Source organism: Trachemys scripta, chromosome 4 (assembly GCF_013100865.1).
Source record: "Trachemys scripta elegans isolate TJP31775 chromosome 4, CAS_Tse_1.0, whole genome shotgun sequence".
Classification (NCBI taxonomy): domain Eukaryota; kingdom Metazoa; phylum Chordata; order Testudines; family Emydidae; genus Trachemys; species Trachemys scripta.
In genome coordinates, this window is record NC_048301.1 from 107,231,631 (window position 1) to 107,255,884 (window position 24,254).

At 39.7% G+C, this 24,254-nt stretch overlaps 1 protein-coding gene across 5 annotated transcripts in view; it reads left to right on the top strand.

Annotated features, from left to right (window-relative positions):
- The window catches only part of MOB2 (MOB kinase activator 2), a 166,629-nt gene that overhangs the window by 84,027 nt on the left and 58,348 nt on the right, over positions 1–24,254 (top strand). Inside the window, exon 1 of one of the 5 annotated variants that reach the window (XM_034770306.1) lies at positions 1,602–1,746. The exons of the other annotated variants lie outside the window; for them this stretch is intronic. Within the exon in view, the coding sequence (XP_034626197.1) occupies positions 1,709–1,746 (38 nt within the window). The 5' untranslated portion in view covers positions 1,602–1,708. Of the gene's footprint in view, positions 1–1,601; positions 1,747–24,254 lie in introns of those variants that run through there. 5 annotated transcript variants of the gene reach the window in all.

The window sequence follows — 24,254 nt, forward strand, 5'->3', positions numbered from 1 at the left end:
CCACGTTTTTTGTAGGGCTAGGAACTCTGGGATATGGGTGGTTGGACTTGGGCCTGCATAATGCCATGTCGATGCTGGAACTCCGGGTTGGGACCCAGGATTCAACAATTCCTAATCTGGGGTTACAAATGAATGTGGACAATAAGCCCTAGGTTAACAAATGCAGAGTCTGCTAACTAGAGTTTTACTAACTCCAGGCTTAGATGGCAGGGTAGAGGTACCCTTGCACATTTAAGGCATGAGGTTATTGGGTGGAACCACATACCTTGTGACTGTGGTGAGGTTCTGCCCTGTGTCTGCATATACGCACATGTTGTCATCTGGTGATTCTCATTAAGTGCATTATGAAATGCGATTTTTGTAGTACTGAGAGAGACAAGGGTAGGGGGTAATGTCTTTTACTAGACCAACTTCTGTTGGCAAAAGAGACACACTTTTGAGCTCCACACAGCTCTTTGTAATAGCATCAGTTAAAATAACAATTTGGAAACTGGTCATGTAAAAAGTGCTGCTGGAGAAATAGCCGGAAGAGTTGCTACTGTTACTAGTACAGCAGATGCAAAGTCATGTGTGAGATATATTTTTAATGTTAATGAGTTTGAGAAACCTCTCAAGTGGCAAAACTATTCCAGGTCTCTCCCCAAAGAGAACAAATATTCCACCCTCCCACATATATGTGTAGTTTTCTAGCCATAATGAAGAAATTAAAAGGGTTCCAGTAGTTCTTTCTTCACTATTTAGTACAAAATATTTTCCAAGCTTACAGTATTTGTGGGGCAAGCATGTCACTTTCACCATTTGTGCCATAACATCTTGCTCCCTTCACCGGTGGTAAAATAACAAATACCCAGAGAAATTTATTTTCAATTTATGTAACCGATGCTATTCCAGGAGTCGCACAGGGCAGCTCTGTAGTTCACCGCTATCACAGAAGGGTGGGTTGAACAGGAAAGGAAGCAAAGCACCCTAATCAGACACTGTAGATCGTGTGATTTATGCAGGGCAGATTGCCCAGGACTGGGCTGCTGGAAGATAATTTTCTCTGCAGTGTGCAAGTATGACTTCAGAGCTGCGTGTTTCAAACTAGCCTCCTACAAAAAAAAAAAAACCTTTTTAAAGATTTTGTAATTATCATGTGTCCCCCCTCCACACAGCTGTCTTCAGCTTGATTTTTTTTTTATGACTTTAAGGGAACGTGGACACTATTACTGTGGCTTGTTGCTGAATTACCTTGTATTTTTGAGGTTGTGATGAATATTTGAGTAATAAGTCATAGGAAGAGGGAATATCTGAAGCTGTTCAGACTAACTGGAAAAAGAGAAACCCCAACAATAATCTACATTATTCCACAAGCTTTTTCCCTTGAAATTTGTGTCTGGTGGGGTACCATACAACTCTTTAATCTTCCTATCCAACTGTCAAATTTCTGCTTCTCTTTTGAAAGCGAGGCTTTGTGATTTTTCAGGGAGGGGTGAGGTATTTTACACTTCAAGGCTCTTGTTTGCCTGGGCTGACTTCCTCTGTGCTTCCTGCTAATTGGCTCTGTTGGCTATTTCTCATTGTTCCCAATTGATGACTCAGAGAAACAGGAAAGAGATCCCTTGATTAACAAAAGAAAAGACCTACCAAGGAACAGGTGCCTCTGTTCTGGCTAAACAGAGGACAAACCATCATTCTGGATTTTTTCCTAAGATTCCTATCCACAAGCATGAGGCTTAAGAGGAATGGGTCATACACACTGAGCAGGTAAGAAAGACACTACATACATATTTATTCCTTTGACTTTTTGCCATTAAATCTGCACAAAAATCAAACCCTTTTTTTCTGGTGATAGGACTTGTAAAACTGCAACAAAAATCAGTGTTTTATCTTTAAAAACAACCAACAAAGTTAGATGTCAGAATATACAACATGCAGCTTGGTTAAATTTTATTTAGCATTTTTAGTCAGCTTTGTTTTAAAGTGTGTGCATCTAGAAGTGGGGTGGGGGAGTGACTCTGAGGGTTGAAGGAATCCGCTCGGTTAAAGATATGAAGCTTTAGGAAGTCTCTCTTTGGGGAAAGGATGACGTTTAATTTTTTGGCTCTTTGTTAGTTATGAGATTAAATTAAATTTTTAGACTAAATTGCAAGTTGACAATGTTCCCTTTAGAGGGAGCATCATTATTTGAAAAGATTAACCTTTGTTTTGTAGCAAATAAGCACTGTTTGCTAACAAGCAAAGTTAGAGCTTCAGATACTTCAAACTGCCCGAGTCGCCCTGTCAAATCTGTGTGTTTAAAAAATATTTTTCTGTTTCAAACAAACAAAAAACATCTTTCCCCTATTGCTGTGTGGAAGACTCACAAAAACAAGGGGTATTAGAGAGACAAGGTGGGTGAGGTAAAATCTTTTTTGGAGCAACTTCTGTTGATGCGAGAGACAATCTATCTGTCTACACATAGCTCTTCAGGTCTTGGAAATAACACCATGTAAAGGAAACAGAGCTTTAAAGAAAATATTATTTGTGTTCATCTAACACTTTTAGTGTGTTAGCAGAAAGATTTGCTCCTGATCTTTGCATGCTTTAGTTTGAAAGGCCATGTTCTATTTGTCAGGTGCATTGTCAGACCCGTGGTTTAGACTGCTTTGGAAGGCAAACTGTAAAGGTCAGCATGCTGGAATGTGATATGGTAAATGAGGGCTTTTTGAAGAATTACTTTTTAAAAAAAAAAAAAGATTAATTTGAGGCTGCTATGTCAAATGACTGCAAACTGCAGGTAGTACCTAGTACACCGAGGTATCTGTTTTCAACTTGGTGCACAGAATGTTGCATGTTTTGTAACTACAAGGGGAACTTGTTCAGCCAGATGAGAGTATCCAAAAGTATTCAGTATGTTCAAAGATAACCCCCACAATCTGCACTTCCATCACCCCACTCAAAATATCCTGAATGACTGGGAGTACCCAGGATGGTGTAAAACTGAATGAATAAAATGTTAGTATGGTTGTGAAGTATAACTGATATAATGTGAATTAACTTTTGATGTAAAGTCAGTTGATTTGTTTGAATCTAGACATGGAAATAGACACTTAATTTTCATAATGAATAGCTCAATAGCTGCAGGTTAAAATTAAGTAAAATTCTGTGTATATCATTTACTGGGGTGGGGATGGCTTGAATTTTGTTGAAACGTTAACCTTAAAACAATAATACAGTTTGGTTGTAGTTTCCTGTATATACTGTACCCCAAAATGTTTTGAACAGATATTTTTAAAACAAAATTAGGATAACTTGCAACAGTTTCTGAATTTAGTGAGCAGATACTGACTTCTGTGGAGTTTAGTGTTAAGATTTGACCTGTATGCTAAGTCACATACATTCTGTTTTAATCAGAAATACCCACAAATCTTTCCATTAAGACTATAAACGTCAAAAGTGCATCAGATTTCACTTAAATATAACATTCCAAAGGGGAGAATATTCTAACTTCATTACTGTCGGATTCCCCAGACATTATTTGCATATGCCAACTTGTTCATTAGAGGTAAATAATAGACTGCATTAAACTCTGCTACAGCTGCTCAGGATGCAATTGTGATATGATTTGTTAATCAAGTTCTAGATTTTATTATTCAGTGCTAAGAAGGTAAACAGATACTTATTCAACCCATTTCTGTCTTCAGCAAGTCACGAGGCAGAATTTTTCTCGTGTATAACATAGTAATTCTTTTCATTTTGGCTTTCTTTTAATATTTTTAATGAACGAATTAAGTTGATGATGTTGGTACAGCAATTCTTAATGTTAAAGTTCAAATCAACAAACATCCAAAGACCTATATAAATACTACATTATAACCCTATTCCCTCTTCTCCAACAGCTGAACTAGAATTTCCATGCCTTGATGTTACATGTTTAGTTAATATTGTCTCTGAATTGGTCTGAGGCGTGGGCAGTGGAGATTTGACTTTAGGAGGGGACACTGCATTAAGGGACATGTCATTGTACTGTTGCGTGAGCTTATATCATCCTGGAAATCTAGGCACTACTGGCTGACCTTGGTATCTTTTTGTGCTGAAACTTCAAACCCAGGTTTGAATCAACTTGGGAACTTGTCTCATGCTATGGATGGTCAGGGGCTGGCTCAACTTGATTGGCTAACCCAAGTTAAAATACAACTTGTCCCATCTTTTCTATCCTTCACTGCCTCTTGTTAGAGGTGAAAGGTTTTTAATACCTCTTTAGGAATTTCATACAAACCATCCTAAGCTGTCTAAAACCATGGAGGTGTAGTAAAATAGAGGCCTGGTCTACACAATGGATGCTACAGCAGCAAAAGGGGTTTTTCTATTGCTGTAGTTAATCTATGCCCTCAGGATGCAGTAGCTAGGTTGATGGAAGAATTATTTGGTTGAAAGTGCCTGGAATAAGACCTTTAAATGCTATTAAATATAATGTAGTTAAATGATAGCTCCTGCTCCCTCCAGACTTCTCGCATATAGCTGTGAACAGGAATCGCTCATAAGTAGCCATAAGCTTGCTTATAAATACAAGGCTCTAGGGTTTTAACTGAACTGGTATTACAGGAGTGTTGTGGACCTGTGTGTGTGTGTGTGTGTGTGTTTGCAAAAAATAAAATTGGGGTATGGGCAGCGGGAGGGCAGATCTTTATATAGGCAATGAAGTCTAGTTCAGTGCATTTGTCAAAGGATCCTTCCTGAGGACGCTTGTCTGAATTCTGCCAAGAATGAAGCAGAACCTTAGCTGCCAGCATCTTCTTGGCACTTCTGTGAAGTCAGCTTTGCTGCTGAAATGCTGCTTTGCAATATGTTGCCCATATTTCTTTGCATGGCATATTTTCCTTTTACAAATTGTGTGCTTTTGAGGTCATCCGAACTCTGCTTTATTTATGTGCTTAGTGTTGTACTTACTGGCAATGAAAAATGCACCAGTGCATTAACTTATTCTGTTTGCAAGTTCTGTGTTTTTCAGTAGCTGTTTTCCCTAATATCCTTTCCATGCTAGTCAGCACCTTTCTTCTTGCACAAGAGGCCTGGGAAATCTCTAGCTTTCTTTATTCTGCCTCTCCTTCCTCCATGTGTATTGTTCACCTGCTTGTTTAATTATAGCAGGATGTAAGACCAGGCATGAATGCTGGGAAAAATGACTCCCGATCCACCAAGAGTGAACATATATTCTGAAAATAATGGTGTGTTGGGCTTGCTTAGTCACTGGTGTCCTTAAATCATTAAGGGCTGGTCTACTCACTCTTTTTGTACCACTATCTGTAAAGGTGCCAGTATAACTCTCCACACTATGGGTTAGTACCGTTTTAACTAGTCTACACTTGAAAAACTTTATTGATATAGCTCTACAATGCTGTGCCGGCAAAGAGCTTCCAGTGGTGTGGACGCAGTTTATACCAGCAAATCTGTGTTTTTGCTGGCATTGCATATTCCAGGCATCCCCCCCTCCCCCCTCATACACACACTCACACACCCCCCGCGCGCAGGGCAAAAAGCTGTATCAGCAAAAACACAGTTTTGCTGGCTTAAGCTGTGTCTATGCTAGGGGCTTTTGCTGGCACAGCTGTGTTTATCTGCCTCATCACACACCTGACCAGCATAGCTATTCAGAGAAAAGTTTGCAGTGTAGATGTGGGCTACGTCTGTTTCTAAACTGACATGGTTCCAGAGGTACAAAAACTATGCAGAGTCTTAGGGCTTGTCTAAATAGTGCACTCTGCAATTCATGTGTGGTGGTCATCCCAAACTCATGGCAATGAAAATCTTGCAGCACGTTATATGGTCTATGGTCTATACTTTAAGGCAGGCATAGATGGTACAGGGTGAAGATAGCCTATTTCACAGAAATGAAAAAAATATATATCACAGAAGGGAACTTTCCATTGTTTTTCTGTCGTGAGTGTGCAAAAGCTTGTGGGCTTTCTCGTTATAGGAGCACTGAACTTCTAATCTGTCTTGTGCTTTTGGAGCATTGCACTAAAAGGGTCGTATTTAGTTATGACAGTTTTATTTTCAGTAAGTCCCAGGTTTGACTTCTTGCTGCTAAGTTAATGCTGGTTGGTCTGTATTACGAGCCCCTGGTAAGAAGAAAAGGAATCCAGGGTGATGCTGCATTGAGCGGGCAGGCAGGATGCAGCCTTGAAAATGCAGTGTTTGCTGTTAACCAGTCAATTAGCACCTCAGTTGCTGATTAACATTCATTTTACTCTCTCGAAAAATCTCTTTATTCAGCCTGCTGTGTCAACTGGCTTTGTTGTAAATTCAAACAGCTGAGACATCAGAGCTGCTTTTTCTCTCTCCAGTGCTATATTCTTCTACAAGACCACTTTGATTTCTCTTGTGTTTGGAAATGCTTGTTTGCGCCTTTCAATACAGTATGTGGTCAGAGGTCTCTGATCATTGGTGGATGCTTTCAGAAGACGAGTGTGTAAGCCAGCATGAGCCACAAGCAGCTAAATAAAGCAATGGCTCTGCTTATGTATTTTTCCATTGTATGGTATGCAGCCAAGTTGTCACTTCTCTACCTGTCTTGTTGAGTTTCTGCTTGGTTTAAACTTTTTTTCCTGAAGCGTGTGTTGTTTAACAATTCAGGAATTGTGGATCATCACAAGAATGAGTGCATTGAGAGCCTGTTGATATTTCTATGGAAATGACATTCTACGCTGCGATGCCTTGTTGGAAAGGGCTAAGAGTTGAGTTTGCATAATCAAGAGCCGTTAGTTACAAATCAGAAACTTAGAGGCAATGCACTGCTTTTTGGGGGTAGGGCAAAGAAGAGGGAATGGTTAAGAGTAACTTGTGATTAACTGAGTCCTTCTGCCGATGTAAACATTTTGTTGGCCCCCAAAATTAATCTCATCTAGACCCTGCTTAGAAGGTCAGAACTAGGGGTGACAATGAATGTGGCTACTGTAGACATTTCCCTATATGAGGAAACTTTTTTTGAAGACTTTTAAAGGAAGTGGTTTTAATGGCAAAAAGACATAAGCTAAGGTGCAATGCCAGCACTGCTCCCTGCGTGTTGAGACTCAATCTGAAGGGAACCTTGTTTGTTTCCTGATCAGCGATGGCCATTTGTGCCCGTTTCATACTTATTAATGGGCTGGAGTTAGCAGAGGTTTGGGGAAGTGCTCTTCCATTTTCAGTACAGTAGCTAATTGTGACCGCAACTCATTATAGTCCAATTACAAGTGAATGGTGTAGGTTGTACATAATGCTGCTTAGCTGGCACTAAAATGCTTTTTGTACAGAGCAGTTTTAGATCCAGGGTTAAGCGTGTTTAAGGAGAACCGGGCAGTTGTGCATATACATCCAAATCTATACAGTTTGAAGAAACTCTGATTGCAGGGTAGGGCTCAGTGAGATCTTCCTAAATGATCCTAGCATCATTTTTTCCCAGCACAGCGAAGCTTCCTTTTCCAAAAAATTGGAATTTTTTTCTGTATCGCTATCTTCCCTCGCCTCCCAGTTAGGTGAAAAGAGTCATGGTGTCGCAGATTATTCCGTGTGTGAACATGTGCACAAAATTCGAAAGGGATTTTGAGTTGGAGGTTATATGTGTTTGCTTAAGGAAAGAAAAGTGTGCATCAGGCCATAGCAAGAATATGGGGAACGTTAGCATGGAGAGGAGAATTATGGTTTGGAAGAATTGCATCTTTCGTGCTAAAGTGAGCTCTGAAATCCACCACCTGACACCCACCACCACCCACACACTGCTATTATGTATCCTGGTGCTGCCCCATGACCGGGGCTGTCCCTAGGTGGGTGTGGAGCCCCGGGCAGAAGTGATGAATCCGTCACTTCCAGGACTGACCATGCCGGCCAATCACACTGGCCCGCAGGGCCCCCGCAGAGCCCCCCCAAAGTGCGGCGCCCAAAGCAGTCGACCCGATTCGCCGTACCCAAGGCACGGCTCTACCCATGATTATTATAAAATGTACTACACAGGCTGTAGACTGTGTGTGTATAGTTGACAACCACCTGAGATTCTTTAAACCTATCATGATTAAGGCTACGATTTTGTCACAGAGGTCACAGAATCTGAGACTTCCAGAGACCTCCGTGACTTCAGCCCGTGGGTGGCTGGGGGGGCCCCACAGCTTTGATCCCCCATAGGCTTCTGTGAATTTTTCTTTACTGCCCATGACCTGTCCATAACTTTTACTAAAAATATTCGTGACAAAATCTTAGCCTTAAATTCATGATCTATCTCAGGTGGATGAAACTGTTTTCTGGATGCTTGTTTATTTCCCAGTGCACATAATTTTGTGATGTTGGAGTAGCCAAAGACCACAAATCAGTACAGACACCTGGACTTGCTTACTCAAACCAAATTTATTTAGCTGTTGGCTAAAAACATTGGATGTGTATAAACTTGGGTATAGCTCACATTGGCTCTGGCCTGATTGAATAGCATCTTAACACTTCACAAAATTGAATTGGCTGAAGTAAATCCCTCCAAAGAAGGGCTAGAAGCTACCACTTACCTCCTAATCATAAGTGTTGCTAGGTATGATTATTATTGACAGGGTTGTAGCAAAAGGAGTCTTCAGGGGCCATAAGGGTATCTGAAGCCAGGAGTGAGGCCTTCAGAATGAGTGAAGGGAGCCAGTGGGAAGAGGTTTGGCGCCATCTGAAGCTGCCTAAAGAGGGCCGGCAAGGGGTTTTGCAGATAGCACCAAGATGGGAAACCTAGTACTAAGACTGTGACAGAAAAAGCTATTGGGGATGGAGTTCTAGATTAGGAAACTGACCAGCTAAATCATGAACAAAGTGCACTCCGTTTGGGATTGTGGTGGGATGACTGCAGACAGTCACGTTACTGAAGGGTTGTTTCTTGTTCATAGTTTGGAATGTTTCCACAGCGTATTGGCATTGCTTGTTTACTTGAGAAATGGGCAGCTACCATAACCCAGAAGTGGTTAACATCACCTTCCAATATGTGACCTATAAACTTTATGCCCCTTAGGATGAGATTTCACTAGGACTTGCTCTGCAAATTGTAGTGTGGTATTAACAAAACTGTTAAAACAAAACAAAACTGACTGGGCCGCCTTCATGGTGACTTGGACTGTATATTTTTTAATGATCAAATATTCTTTAATACCCTTTTGATCAGCCAATTATTCAGATCAGCAGAGCGTGTAATATAGACTTATACTGTAACGTAAGTCTGAAATGGTAATCCTTTAGTGCCAGACTTTGTATAAAACAAATTAAAGATTTTTGTCTGTTAAATGGAAAACTTACTTGTTTTAAAGGCAAACTGTACAGTATGTTCAAAAATGAAAGGATCAGGACACAAGATGGAAAGATGCTCATCTTTATCTTTAATAGACCTCTTAATCTTGTCGGGCTTTAGTCACTCTCCGCCACCTTTCACTCCCATCCTTTGGGAATATTATAAATCAGTGATCATATTTTAAGTGGCTTATTCTTTCTAATGGATGATTAATTGTATACAACCTACCAATAACTCTAACGTATACTTAATTTAAAAAGGTTCCAGAAGCAGAAATTGGGTTCACAGCCGCAGCTCACGGTATTCCAGAAATTCTCAAGTCTGTGTTAATGTGTTCTGTCCCTTTTATAATTCTCTCCCCCCTCCCCCCAGCAAATACTTGTTGTACCTGGAAATCTTTCACTCTTCTTTAGTGTGTAAACAATGCAATGGTGCAACCTCTAGAAAGCTGTCATCTATATATTAATGCAGAATCTAAACCAATTAAAATGCTCTGATTAGGGCTGGGGTTTTATTTTCAAATAGGTACTTACCATTTCAAGCTTGGTTCAGGATAGGGTGATGGAGAAAAATTATCACTAAATTCCAGTCTTGACATTTCCAGTTGTTGACTTCACACCGCCTCTAGTAACCTGCTCAGTGGAGAGCATTTTGGGGAGATGGGGAAAGGCTTATAGCCAGGGTAATGCATATCCAAAGGTGGAAGAGTGCCCATTAAAACTGAATATTTAATTTACCTATTGGTGTACACCAGAATTACCAAAGTCCTAAATTATAATTATCTAAGGAAAGTAGAGGCAGCAGATTAACCCTACTAAGGGCAAGTCTTCACTACCCACCGGATCGGCGGGTAGTGATCCATCTATCAGATCGATTTATTGCATCTAGTGTAGACACGATAAATCAATCCCCGATCGCTCTGCCGTCGACTCTGGAACTACACCACTGCCAAGAGGCGGAAGCGGAGTTGACGGGGGAGTGGCGGCAGTCGACCCTGCGCCGTGAGGACGGGAGGTAAGTCGATTTAAGATGCATCGACTTCAGCTACGCTATTCTCCTAGCTGAAGTTGCGTATCTTAGATCGATTTCCCCCCCCAGTGTAGACCAGGGCTAAGATTCCTACCTTCTCTCCTATGCCAGTGATCATGAATGCCAAATGTAATCACTTGATATGTGAACATTGAACAGACCAAGGATGGTTAATTTACTTCTCTTCAGATGATATAGTAAGACTTTAACTTGTTCAATAGTTTTTCAGTGAATGCAGGTGTTTAACTGAAACAATATAACAACTCACTTCCTCACTACTCACACTAGATCTCATGTCTACAGTTAGTAGGGATATAAGTTGCAGCGTCTTTGCCTCCTGCTATATTAAAAGATTGAGCTTTGTTGTGATCTGTCTATCAAGGCTCTTCTACTAAAGTTACGAAAGGAAAATATAGATGCAAGTTCATTAATGATTTCTCTTCTACTTCTCAACCATCCTCTCTTGCCACAGTGCAGGATGCAATATCAGTAATTTCACTCTGCCTCTAGCTCAGCTAAAACAAAGTTGTGCTTTTCTTTGTTTTCCCCTGGGGGAGCACTACAGAAGGGCTTGAAAGAGAGGCTGATGTAGATATAGTGCAGCTGAACAGATGATACCAATACTAGTGATGTCTTAGGTGGTCCCCAGCAGGTTTAAGATTTCAATTGCACTGAATTCTGACTCCTTTTCACAGGTGTGTGAATGTTTTATTGCTATGGAGTCGGTTGTATTTCTTAGCTCTGGGCGAGGTGTTAGTTAATTCTCATTTAGTATTTTCACAACCCTGCACCTCTTTTGAGGGACTGACACTTTGGGGGTTCATCAGACCAGTAGAGCTCCTGTCACCTCCTGTAACCCTGTTGCTTCTGTGCTTTGGCTCTGACACTAGCAACGTTCTCGCCATACAGTGGCCTCACTGTGGCTTCCACCAGCCTGGCTAATCCCCTTGCAAGCCTTCCAGTCCTGAATCTTCCCCAAATCATCTTCCCTGCAGCATCCTTCCCCTCTCGCTGGATACTCACAGAAGTTGTTTGCTGCCTCCAAAGAGACAGAGCACACACCAGCCTTTTAGTTTAACTGAGGACCTCACCCTTCAGTTTAATACACAGCACTGAGATGGTTCTGTAATTAGACAAGAATAAGTTTATTACCAAAGAACAGATATTTAAGTGATAATAAGTAAGAACAGAAGACACAGATATGATTACAAGTAAAACAAAACATGTTTTCTGGTGGCTAAAACTTAAATTTCAATAAGTTACAATCTTTGTCAAAACAGGTTTCTCACCTATAGTCCGTTCCAGATTCTCTTTGTTTTCAGGCCAAGAGAATCTACTTTTCATGAGCTTGAAGGGCGCTGCTCCCTCTGTGTCCTCCAGGTGATGGAAGCCAAAATGGCATTCTTTCTGTTTATATTTCCCAAAGTGTGCGGTATCTGGTTTTTAAGGGCCAGGAAGGCTTCCTGGGGATGCAAGCTCTATCCCCAGTCATGATCATTTAACGGACTTCCTCCTGCTCATTTAGCTTGATGGCTTTGTTTACCTTCTGTGTAGATGTACTTGTCCTCTGAGGTATTTCCTGGCTCAGTTTAGATTGGAGACACAGAAAAACAGGCAAAGCATTCCTTTTTCTAAGACAGGTTGGGCTTCTGCACTGCTTGCTAAACAACTTTTAGGAACATGTTTCCAGCACACATCTATAATTCTTTATATACAGCTCATGCATACATCGCACAGTATTATTAATGTCCAGCATGTTACCAGTCTTCATATGATGATTTACATGACACCTTTTAGATACAGATTATGAGAACAGTGTGTTGGGGGCAATGAGTGTGTTGTGTTGTCGTATGGTGTGCCCTCTGCCAGTTGGCACTGAGGCGGCACATCTGCTAACTCTTCCTTCTTTAAATAAGAGCTAACACTACTTTAAAAATATATTACTCCTAGTTATCATAACTAGGATTATTAGTATTTGCTTTTGAATGTAGGGCAGTTGTGGAAGTTCATATCTCTTCCTTCCCCTCTGGCCCATTTTCAAATAGTTGAAAACTTTGCAAGACTGGAACAGGTATACTAGCTTTTAGTAACCTTTTGGATTGTTGATGCTATTTAAAATGTCCTGAACACAAGAGGTATGGTCTGTGAAAGGGGTATCCTTGGTTATTCAGTGGGTGTCAAGTATATGTGTGCACCATAAAGGAGTCTTGGATCTGAGTTTCTACTCTTGGCTAATCTAGATTGTGCATAAATAACTCTTATAACCAAATTGTGCTCTGTATACAATGCAGGGTAAAATCAGTTTTTAAAATATGTTGGGGAGGTTTTTGGAAGTTTTCCTAGGACAGGTTTTTATCTAATGTAGACAAAGATCTAAAAGATTCTCTACTGTGTTTCTGCAAATCAACATCTGCACTTTTGACTTAAGCAAACAGAAAACCCTCAGGGTTTAGCTGTGGGAGCAGTGTTTGTCAAACTTTTCAGATTTTCTGCTAATTGGTCATCTCAGGATTCCCCTAGGTAGTTTGTTTGCACATCTTTCAAACCTGTTCCTCAGTAGGGTTGCTCCAAAGGAGAATTTGCCTTCTGGTTAATTTGAGTTTGAAGCTGCATGTTTCAGGCTCATAAATTCCTGGTATTTAGGTGGTGATTAATTTGAAAGTTTATGTCTAGAAGGTTTGAGGGATAGCAGTTTCTGTAAGTAAGTTATTGACATCCTTATAGAGAGCACATATTACAGTTTGTCCTAGTAGCATTTCTGGGGTTCACCACCCTTTAAGATAGGTTTTTGTTTCTAGGATCAGATGTAGTCCCTAGAAAGAAATGTCAGGTCCACTTGGTATCAGATGTATTCTCCAGGACTAGAAACAGCATGGGCTCATTTGTAAAATGGGGATGATAATGTCTTGTCCCCTTCCTCATAGGAGTGTTAATGACTAGTTAGTTTGTACAGTGGTTTAAGAAATGAAAATTGCTGTGTAAATGCTATATAGTGTTGGTCCAAAATAAGCCTGAGACATTGTGTTGGGCATATGATGTTTTGACATATTAGCCCAGTGTTATGGATCAAAACTCAAAACCATACTGCTTTTTGTCCCTTTTATGTGAGAGTGATGGAGAAATTCTATACAGAAGAGTCAAACACTGAAAATCAAGCAAAAGTGGTATTTTTTTCAGATGAAATGAGCTTTAAATTTGTAACTAGGATCACATGAAATATAAATAATTTAAGAACTGTAGCAGAGCGAGGGGTAAACACCAGTAAATCCAGCCATCCTGTTGCTTACCTTCAAATAATTAATAGCCTTCATTTTTCAGAACAAACCTTAATGGTGCCAAACTCCACCTTTTCCCTGCAGAGTCTGTGTGGGAGAGACTTTTAGATCTATCTAACTGCTATTTCCTGTTTCCCAGACCAGGGAGGGGAAAATCTGGATGCATTTCCTTGTTTTGAGAAACAAAGGAGAAAACTGAAGGCAATGGCTACAAGCCCATTCAGCTCCTGCTGAAACAAGATTGAGTTGAATGTACTGACCGTAGAAGGACAGAGTACTTTATTTTCGGTTTCAGCTAAACCGAACACTACTACAATCAATCTTACTGGTAGCCCTTCTTGAAAATTTTATAAATTGATAGAAAAACTATTACAGTTGAAACGGAGGGCTAGACACTTGTTTTATTATGTCAGTTAGACCCAAAATAATTTCCCTTCGAAAACACAGAAGCTGGTTTGTGATTGTTACAATACACAACAGTTTAGCACAACAAGCAAAGAATAATCTCTCCAACTAAAACGGTCTTGTAAAGCGATATTGAAGTGCAGGGTTCTATTGGGAGCCTCAACCTCAGGCTTTCTTTTCCTGCGGCCCCTCCACCACTTCCACTGACCAATACTCTTCCTCTTACTCCTTCCTTCCTTTAATCTAGATTTGTTTCTATTTTGTAGCTTAATCAATTTTATTTTAATCCCCAAACCCAGCACTTCATATAAGGATTCTTGCCTCATAGTCAGAGTCCTTTGCTAACCTGTGTCCCTTTCATTACTAAGCATATATAACAAAATTGACCATCTCAAAACTTCCAGAGTATTCTTTCATATACTACATGTATATTCTGTGGAAAAACAGCTGTGGCATTACTTCCATTCCATCATTACATAAACAAATATTTAAATGAATACGTATAACTAGCCCAGGAAGCTTAATTCCTGCTCGGCAACCTGTTATCAGTCCACTTCAAACTTTCTCACCCTGATTTTCTACCATCTTGCACTTTGTGCAGACATTTACATCTGTGCACCATGATGTAAAACGCTAACAAATCAAAATGATAGTTTCATACCAACTTTGTATTGGTATAGATTAGATTACTATCCAAGGTGTAAAGCAGTGGAGGATCAGGCTCTGTCCACAAAAAAATTCATTCACATGGAAGCTACTTTTTGTAGCTTGAAGCACTTGTAATTCATGCTTAACCTCTGCTTCAGTTAAGAGTACTGTGTAAGCAATAATATTGTACATAATGAGGTATGTAGTTGTGGTTCCATACACATGCTTCACAGACATTAAGACGGGTGTGTGTGTGTGTGTGTGTGTGTGTGTGTGAGAGAGAGAGAGAATTACTCTGTATATAAATAAATACTAGATCTAAATTTGAAAATAGCTGATAAAGCAAAAAAAACAAAATGTGAGGAGGTGGTGGAGCTACCTACTGATTAGTTGTTTTAGGACCCCCATATCGTCCTGTCTATCATTTAAGATCTTTAGTGAGCCCAGTAATGGAACTCCTTCCTTCTCTTCTTCCATCTGCCATGTGGCAGTGCTGGACACTATCAGCTCTTTCCTCTTCCATAGTAGTTTACTAGCAGCTGTTGTATGGCTGAGGTTTCCCCTTCATTTGCTTCTCTTCCGGAAAAAATGTATTTGACTGAATAATACATTTGTATTGTTCATATTTTATCTTTATTGAAAGTCTTCAGATGAATAGCAATGAGCTATCTGGAATATCCCTTGTGGATAAAATGAACACTCATCTGAATTGAGGCTTTCATTCTATTGATGGATTCTGATGGTGATGTAAATGCATGAATCTAGCAAGACCAAAACACCTTTCCCCAAAATTAGAATTAGAAATCATCTAATTCAAAACTCTTTTGTGTTTATTTCTTAAGTCACCAGAAAATCTACCATACCACATGTAAATGATCACGACATAGATGAAAAAATGATTATAATAAATCAGCCTTATATCATAACCAAGGTAAAGGCTTTACAATGTCATATTCAGAAAAACATGTAAATACTAGTTCTGTCTGCCCTCTGTATCTGGGCACTATCATATATTGGAGGGGGACAATATAGTTTAAAGATCATATATTTCAATCTCATTAACACTTTTGTTGTGCTCTGAAGTTACAGACAAATTGCGTCTTTAAACGTTTGTTTGGCCTCATCTCTCATGTGAGCCATTCCTTTAATTACTAAGAATATATAACAAAATAGACAATTTCAAACTTCCAGAACATCCTTTCATATATCTCAATACCTGGTTGAATCTTGGATCCACAATTTCACAGATTTGTGTTTCCTCCCTTCTTCCCTTGTGTGCACTGAACAGCTCCAGCTGATTGACCCTTGCCATGGAGAAGAAACCAGCTCATGTCCCACTAGCAATTTCTCTCGATGTGCAGGAACAGTTGTGCTGTATTGACCTTCAACTGAGTACTTTGGCAGCATTGATCGGTGGAGTTTTGAGTTTCCAATACATGTAATCCTTTTTCCTCTTGCTGTCATTACATATCTCATCCAACCCATTTACACGAATTGGTTGGGGTGTGTACACTAAATTTTTTTTTTTTTTTTTTTTTTTTTTTTTTTTTGCAGGTAGGCAAATGTGGAAACTTTAGCCAGAGAAAATAAAAAATGAAGTGGTGACATACAGTCTGTATTTAAAAAATTGCTAGAGAATGCTATTGAGGGACAGCTGTAATCTAGTGCAGCGTTTTTCAGATGGTGGGTTGCATGTCCCCTGGAGATTCCCCACTCTCAGCTCCTTCCCCCATTACTTTCCCTGAACAGCGTGCGGTGACATGGGGACCAGGATCTAAGTGGCAGCAGCAGTAGCATGGAGGAAGCAGCCAGAGCCATCAAGAGGACAGTCAGCAGCCTAGTAGCAGTCATGGCCCAGCTTCAGGAAGAGAGCGTCTGGCTGGGTCTGCAGGAGAAAAAGGGGGTGGGCAGGGCTGAGCAGGAAACTTGGGCTTTGGGTCGGACTGGGGAAGGGAGGGTGATGGGGGCTGTAGAGCTGGGGAGAGAAAGGGATGAGCTGGGGGCTGGAGAGGGGAAAACAGTGGTAATGGTGGGTCCCCAAAATAGACAAAATGCAGTTGGTGGGGGTCCCCTTATGTTAAAAATTTGGGAACCACTGATCAAGTGGATTGACGGCAGGGCAAGAAGTCAATAAACCTCTGTTCCAGTCTCCAATCTGCCATGATGTGTCTTTATGGTCTTAGACAAATTACTTTTCTTCTCTGTGCCTCAATACCCCTTCTGTATAGTAGGGATAATACTGTGCTCAGATTTTTGGGATGGGAAGAGCTATATAACTGCAAAGTATTTGTTACTCTATTAATGTTTTGATATTGTCACATCCAACGGACATCATTAGCCTTTCTGTAAGATTATTGCATCCAAAAAACTGTTAAAATAACATGGTTACAAAATCAAGCACTTAGAAGTTAGGATATGCCAGAATTAAGGTTGCCTGTTGCTTCCCCAGCCTCTCTGCTCCTATCTACACACCTTTCTGAGCCCCCTTTCCTCTCCTTCCCTACCATTTCTAATTCATTTGTATTCAAAGCCTGGGTGCCAGCAGGGTGAGGAGGGGAGGCATTTAGGGCCGAGAACTGACAATCTCTCATCTCCGTTCCCTGCCCAGCACTGAAGCTTGGGGGAACCATTTACAGGGAAAGTACTTATCATCCGTGGCGCTCCAGGGTAGAGCATGCTGAGTTCAGACACTCTTTGGAGAATTTAGCTGACAAACCCTAACAAGTCTCTGAGCAGATGTGAATTGAGAATTTTTCAGATGCTCATAATTTGGGAAAATGTATATGGTATCACATAAAGTTATGATACCAGGGTGACCACCTTCCATATTTCGAGCCCTTTCTCCAAAAGCATGAAGACACTAGACCATCTCAACAAAATGGATTTCAGGATTTTTTTTTTAAGCCTGGGCATAATGTATTTTTCCCTAATCTCATTCTCTGAAATTTCTGAACCATTTTAGCTGATACTTTCTTAAAATATTCGGCCTTGAGGTATACACCCAGCATGGGAAATTTAAATCCGAGTAGTTGAAGATTGGCAAAGTATAAGCTGCTGAATCCAAGAGCTTTATAATGGGAACTGTCTGGCTACCTTAATTATAGGTAGATTCGGCACAAATGGATTTTTATTTTTTATAATTCTGATGCTTAATGCTGATTTGTATTTTTAAGCATTTTTCATTAACTCTTTTAATTTTTACAGTTGCAGTAAAATAAAGAGAGGGGTTAGGGTTAGAGCAGTGCTGACTGGGAGGTTGCAGGGGGCCTGAGACACCTGGGTGTTGGGGAGGCCGTGGTCCTGGCCCAGCAGAGCAGAGACCCCCAGCCAGGGCCACAAGGAGGGAAGAGGGACAAGCCCTTTGGCATGGGAGAGGCCACCCCGCTTTTGAATGGCTTTTGCCTGGGGATGACCCCTGCACTCCTGGCCATGAGTGAGTGAGCAAAACCATGACAGCGGGGCTGCAAAGGGTTCCCTGCATAGCTCCAAGCCCAGTGACATCAGATCCTTGTGGGTATGACTAAGGCTGTGCTCACCAGTTGTTATCGATGGATAAATTTTCATCAATTTGTGTCAGGTGGAATCAGTGTTTACTGACTAATGCAGGGGTAGGCAACCTATGGCACGCGTGCCGAAGACGGCATGCGAGCTGATTTTCAGTGGCACTCACACTGCCTGGGTCCTGGCTACCGGTCTGGGGGGCTCTGCATTTTAATTTAATTTTAAATGAAGCTTCTTAAACATTTTAAAAACCTTATTTACTTTACAGATAACAATAGTTTAGTTATATATTATAGACTTATAGAAAGAGACCTTTTAAAAACCTTAATGTATGACTGGCATGCGAAACCTTAAATTAGAGTGAATAAATGAAGACTTGGCACACCACTTCTGAAAGGCTGCCGACCCCTGGACTAATGATTTAAATCGAATTCTGCCACGCCTAACTATAGGTGGCACCAACAGCTCTGTCTACAATAAAATACTAACCCTGAAAGGATGTCTCCTAAACTCCAAGGTGTATTGATTTAAATCAAAATGATTTAAATCACGGATTGTAATCATGATTTAAATCAACAAGCGAGAAACCTTGGTTTAAATCAGTTTTAAGCTTGGAATTTTATTATTTTCCTCAAGAAAAGTTGATTCTCATTGGTATAATTTGGTACTTCTTTTTGGTAGCACAAAGTGTACACTATATCTAAGCACATCTTTTTAAGCAAACATGTATTGTAACATTTATTCAGATTCTTAATTTTTACTTTTTTTAAAGAAATGCATCATTCATTTTCTGTTTACTAGATTGTGCATTTTTTAATTTATGATTTGTGTCAAGCTACATTTGTATAGAAATTGGAATTAAATTAAAATGCAAAAACCAACATTGTAAAATTTATTACTTAAAGAAAATGACCTTTATGTCCTGGATACATTAGAAAGTAGATTTGTCAAAACATGTTTTTCATTTAAAACTGCTTTATTCAACAAAGGAAGTATTTGCAATTAGCTAATAGAACTGATGGTTTCTGGTCACCATGTCCTTCAAGATTTTACAACAGTAGCTCTCATCTTCTCATACCTAATTTTTCTTCATAGATTGGGAGTTTAAAAACAAAAACGTTTGTTTTCCTCTTATCATTTTCTCAACTTTGAATGAACTAGTCATTGAACTGAACTAGTTGAATAAAATTAAATGAAGAAAACATTCTCTGTACCTGCAGAAAAGCAGAAGTTGATTCATTTATCTGAAATGCAAGACTGTATAAGGCTACAAAAGCAGAACATGTGCTAAGCTGCTCGTCTGTTGCCCATACTGCTTTTTTGAAAGTACAATCTGCCAAAATAGGAGTTGTGATATCAAAGCTGATATCGCCTGTACAGAAGGGGTTAAACAGTTGTTTTTGTTTTTCCTGTCACATGAGGAAGAAACATTTGGCTTTCGGGTCATGTTGATTGACTTTAATGGAGATGAGCCAATAAATGAAGCACCAAAGAAGTGTTAACCTCAGTTTACATTCGGGTATTAGTATAATACAATTCCTTGAAGGTGGAGGATTACATAAACAAGCTTTGATTTATCTATTAACAATCCACTAAACCTTTATTTGTTTTTCATCCTCCAGTCAGGGTTCAGCAGTTTTTGGAGAATATGGGGTGTGTTTGTGTTTGTGTTGGTGAGGCTTTCATTCCCATTATTTTTGTGGTTGAATGCATTTAGCTTTTCAGTCCAGGGTTCAGATCCCGTACTCACAATTAGGATGAATTTAGTATCTATTTTGTTTCAAGTGTAAGCTTATTTGCCTCACCATGCAGTCTGGTAATTCTGCACTATTGCAACCTTTCTGCCCAGGAAAAGCTAAGTACTGGAATAGTTGGATTGTGCAGAATGGATAATATCCACATTATACCTCGCCAGCTAGTTTTAGTAATCCTGTTAGGAGCAACATGTTCATTGTCTCTTTCCCCCCAAATCTCCTTCACCAAAAGATTAGAACAAAGTAGGGATGAAGCATTTGAACGTGTGTGACTAAGGGTATATCTTCACTGGAGAATTAACTTATCTACACTCAAAGTACTCTTCAAGTTAGCATAACTTGAGTGAGAGTAGCCCCTGTGATGTAACATGCTGGTGTTATACTTGTATGTGGCGCTGAGACTTCTAGGGTTCTTAATGCTGTGGTAAACTGAGCTGCTCTGAATTAATTCTCAGTGAATTATGGGAGAACTGGTTTGTCTTTTCTGGGCACCCAGGTGGAATTGTGGGAAGACATTGGTGTAGAGTGACACTAGCCTTTGTCCATACTACAGACTGGTCATGTTAAGAGCTGATGAGTTTTGCTTTCTCAGGCTTTAGTGCATACTCCACCTTGGGCCAGCCAATTTGAGTTTAAACCACCACTGTAGTTCAGTTTGTGTGTTACTGGGACTAGAGTTAGAGTAACACTTGAGTAATAACTTGACTTAACTTTGTGGTGAAGACAAGGCCTAAAACAAAACATCTGATTTTGTGTTGTGATCTCCATGGGTGTAGGTGTTCTGAGTGATTATACTATAGTGTCCATGTTAGCAAATGGATTACCAGAGTTAATTTTTCTTCTCAAGAATATTTGATCAGGTATAGCAAAACTTGTCTTGATGGAGTCTTGGCCATTGTTACTGATTTGATTAGAGATGCAAAGATTTTTTTTTTTCTTAATAGAGAGACAAGTAACATTAGTATTCAGAGAAATTCTGTAAAATACTTAAGGGAAACAGTATAAGAGACAATTTTACGGTTGAAACCCACTGACAGGAAGATTTACAAATAAACCAAGGAGCTATTTATCTTTTTGATTCACAGCACCTCCCCTCTCCTCCAGTACACTGTGAGGATTTCTGATTATAGCTATTACTTTACAGATTATTCTGTGAGCATCTAGTCTTAACTTTAAAGTGAAACAAGCACTATTTTAGATTAAAGCAGAGTGTGGGTTTAAAGCACAATAGTTACTCCAGAATAACTCTTCCTGAGGACACCTGAATGAGTGCCTTTTTCTGGTTTAGCTTTTAATCCATTTTGGATTCCACTTATTCCAGAAGTGTGTCCACACAGGGCTGTATTCTGGAATAGCTATTCCAGTTGACTTCCCCTTACTCTGGGAGTTGGAGTTACAGTGATAAATTTATTTTGGTTAACGCAAAGGTTTTTTTACACTAGGGATTAGAGCTAGAACTGACTGATTTTAATGTGTTTTTATCCTTCTGTTCCTGTTAATAAGGAACTGTAATCTCCTTCTCCCTGCCCCAGAAAATTCTGTATATTTTATAGAATATATTGATTCTCTGAATTTCTAAAAACACTTAAGTGGAAAACTGTGTTTAACCTTGCACCATGTTTTTGTAAATTGTTTAACAACATAAAGTCGGTTATATTTTTCCACCTAGGGTGGATGGGTGAGGAGTTGATGTACTTCTGTGTCCAGGCATTACCATGAGATTAAAGGTTGCTCCAATCTTCTGATCAATCATGGTTGCTGTTGTCTTGAATAGGAGCCCACCACAACTGAAGTCATTGGCTCCCACAGACTAGTTGGCCTTGTACTCAAAGTAAAATGTGCTGGTTTATGTAATCAAGTATGGGTACTTCAGTTGATTCAAGCATTGACTAGGATAAGTATGTAAATAAGATAATACTGGGCTATGCCTATTCTGAAGGATCCGGGGTATTTCAGGCTATTGGAGAACTAACAGAAATGCTTGTGAAGTTTGAATGTCACTCTCAACACTTTACTACATTCTATTGGTGGCAACTGCTTTTAATGCTCATAGTGTGTACACACATCAAAAGTACACCATACCCCTCAAACATGCAAGTGCCTATTTTGTGAAAGAATGCTAGTGGAAGCCCCTTTTCTTCTCTCTCCCCTGCTAAACATATACTTCAGACTGCCTTTTTTTTTTTTTTTTTTTTAGAAATGAGACTTTAAGCAGGACTCAGAAAAAGACAGAACACTAATTTTTATGCAAGATTTCAAAAAGTCAACCCTGTTGAGAAATTTTAAAGAGACATGGGAGCCTGTGTGGCGAAAAAGTGAAGAGTGCATGATGCTACTTTTTAAAAAGCAGTGAAGTTACAAATAACTGTTTCTTAACCAAGAGTGTCAAGTGGGGAAAAAATATAGTTTTGGACTAAGTGTGTATGTGCATGTATGTATTTCTATAATTTGGGAAAAAATTATAAGAATAATTCTAAATTATTATCACACTAAGAATAATTATAAATATTTGTTTTCATAGCAAGTGTCCTGGTCATGATGCAGTTCTCATCAGAATATACTGTAACTGTAAGGGGAAGGTTGCTATTTGTACTCCAGAAGGGAGTGTATTTTCCAGAGTTTTGCATAATTTTTAGACCAAAATGTCAAGGAGACCAGGATTTGCTTATTATGGATTGGGGCTAGTTGCCTCATACACATAACCTGCCTTTGTAAGGTGCAGTAAGTAGATAGGAGACAAGTTACATATATTGCAGCCCAAATATTGTTGGCATTATGTCTCTTCTGCACTAAAAGACAAACCTCCAAAAAATACTTTAGCAAACTAGCCCTGATACTAATGCTAATAATTCTCACACATTGTGCATTTCATCTGATCACAAATTACTTTATACACCTTTAACAACCTTCCTATTACAATAGGTAGGTACCGTATTTTCCGGCGTATAAGACGACTGGGCGTATAAGACGACCCCCAACTTTTCCAGTTAAAATATAGAGTTTGGGATATACTTGCCGTATAAGACTACCCCTCTTCCAACGCACACCAAAAAAAAATTAAAAAAACATCAGATTTGATTTTAATATGGTAATTTTAATTCAAATGCTTATGACATGCAGGTACTTAGCAGGAAAACTGTCACTTATAAACATAAGGCTGTTTGTCATCAAACATGTAAACATAAAACAGTGCAAGTGGATTAAACTTTTCCTAATTCACTCTAAAGCTGAAAGGAAGGATAAGACAATAAACCCATGGGAGCTGCCATGCTGTTTGTTTTCTAAGCTGTCAACCAAACTGGAACTGATGATGATAGGAGGAAGATAACAAACAAGAGAGAGAGAGCAAGTGCCGGGCAAGTCCCTGGTGAGTTAGCAACGCCCATCATAACTGCAAGCTACGGTATTTTTACAGGTTTTGCTGGCGTGACGGTTTCCCTTTAAAAGCCTTCAAAATCCTCCTGTTCGTCATCTGATATCATAAGTACATCAATGACATCTTGTGATACATTTGTAAGGCAGTCATCGTATGGATCGAATTCCGTATCAGATGGTGTGGTCTCAGCTTCGGCTTCCTCTTCATCTTGCCACAAGTAGTCGTCCTCCATACCATCTAATGAATTTGATATGCCACACTTCTTGAAAGACTTGATTACTGTTTCTGCATCAATATCATTCCAGGCTTTTATGACAAACTTGCACAAAACATCCAACTGTGGAGCACGCATGTTTCCTCCTTTTGTGAATGACTTTTCGCCGCTAACCATCCATTCATTCCACTGTTCTTGAATGCGATCTTTAAATGGCTTGTTTAGGCACACATCCAGTGGCTGTACCAACGATGTCAATCCTGCAGGAATAACTGCCGCATCTGTGTTTAGTCTTGCACATATCCCACACCAGTAGACTACATTTTTGAATAAGTCCACCTGGTCGCCTGCTCCATACATTATCAAGCCATAGCTTTACCCCTTCTTCATCCATCCAGCCTTTTTCATTCACATGTACAAAACAACCAACAGGGAACTTGAATTTCGGCATTGTTTTTCTTTTAAAAATAATCATTGGTCTCAGTTTGGCGCCATCAGCTGTGCATCCTAGTACCACTGTAAAACTGGACTTCTCATGTCCTGTTGTTTTAATTAAAATTGTTTTTTCACCTTTTTGATGGACAGTTTTATTTCCAACCATATCAAAATTCATTGGCGTTTCATCCATATTTCCAATACTACTTAACGCATAGCCATGTTTAGTGCGCTGTTGTATTACGTATCGATGGAAACTATTTACTTTGCTATCAAGATCTGCAGGTAATTTTGGGGCGATTTTCATCTTTTGCCTCAGTACCATATTATGCCTTCCCATGAATCTAGTACACCAGGATACAGTGGCCTT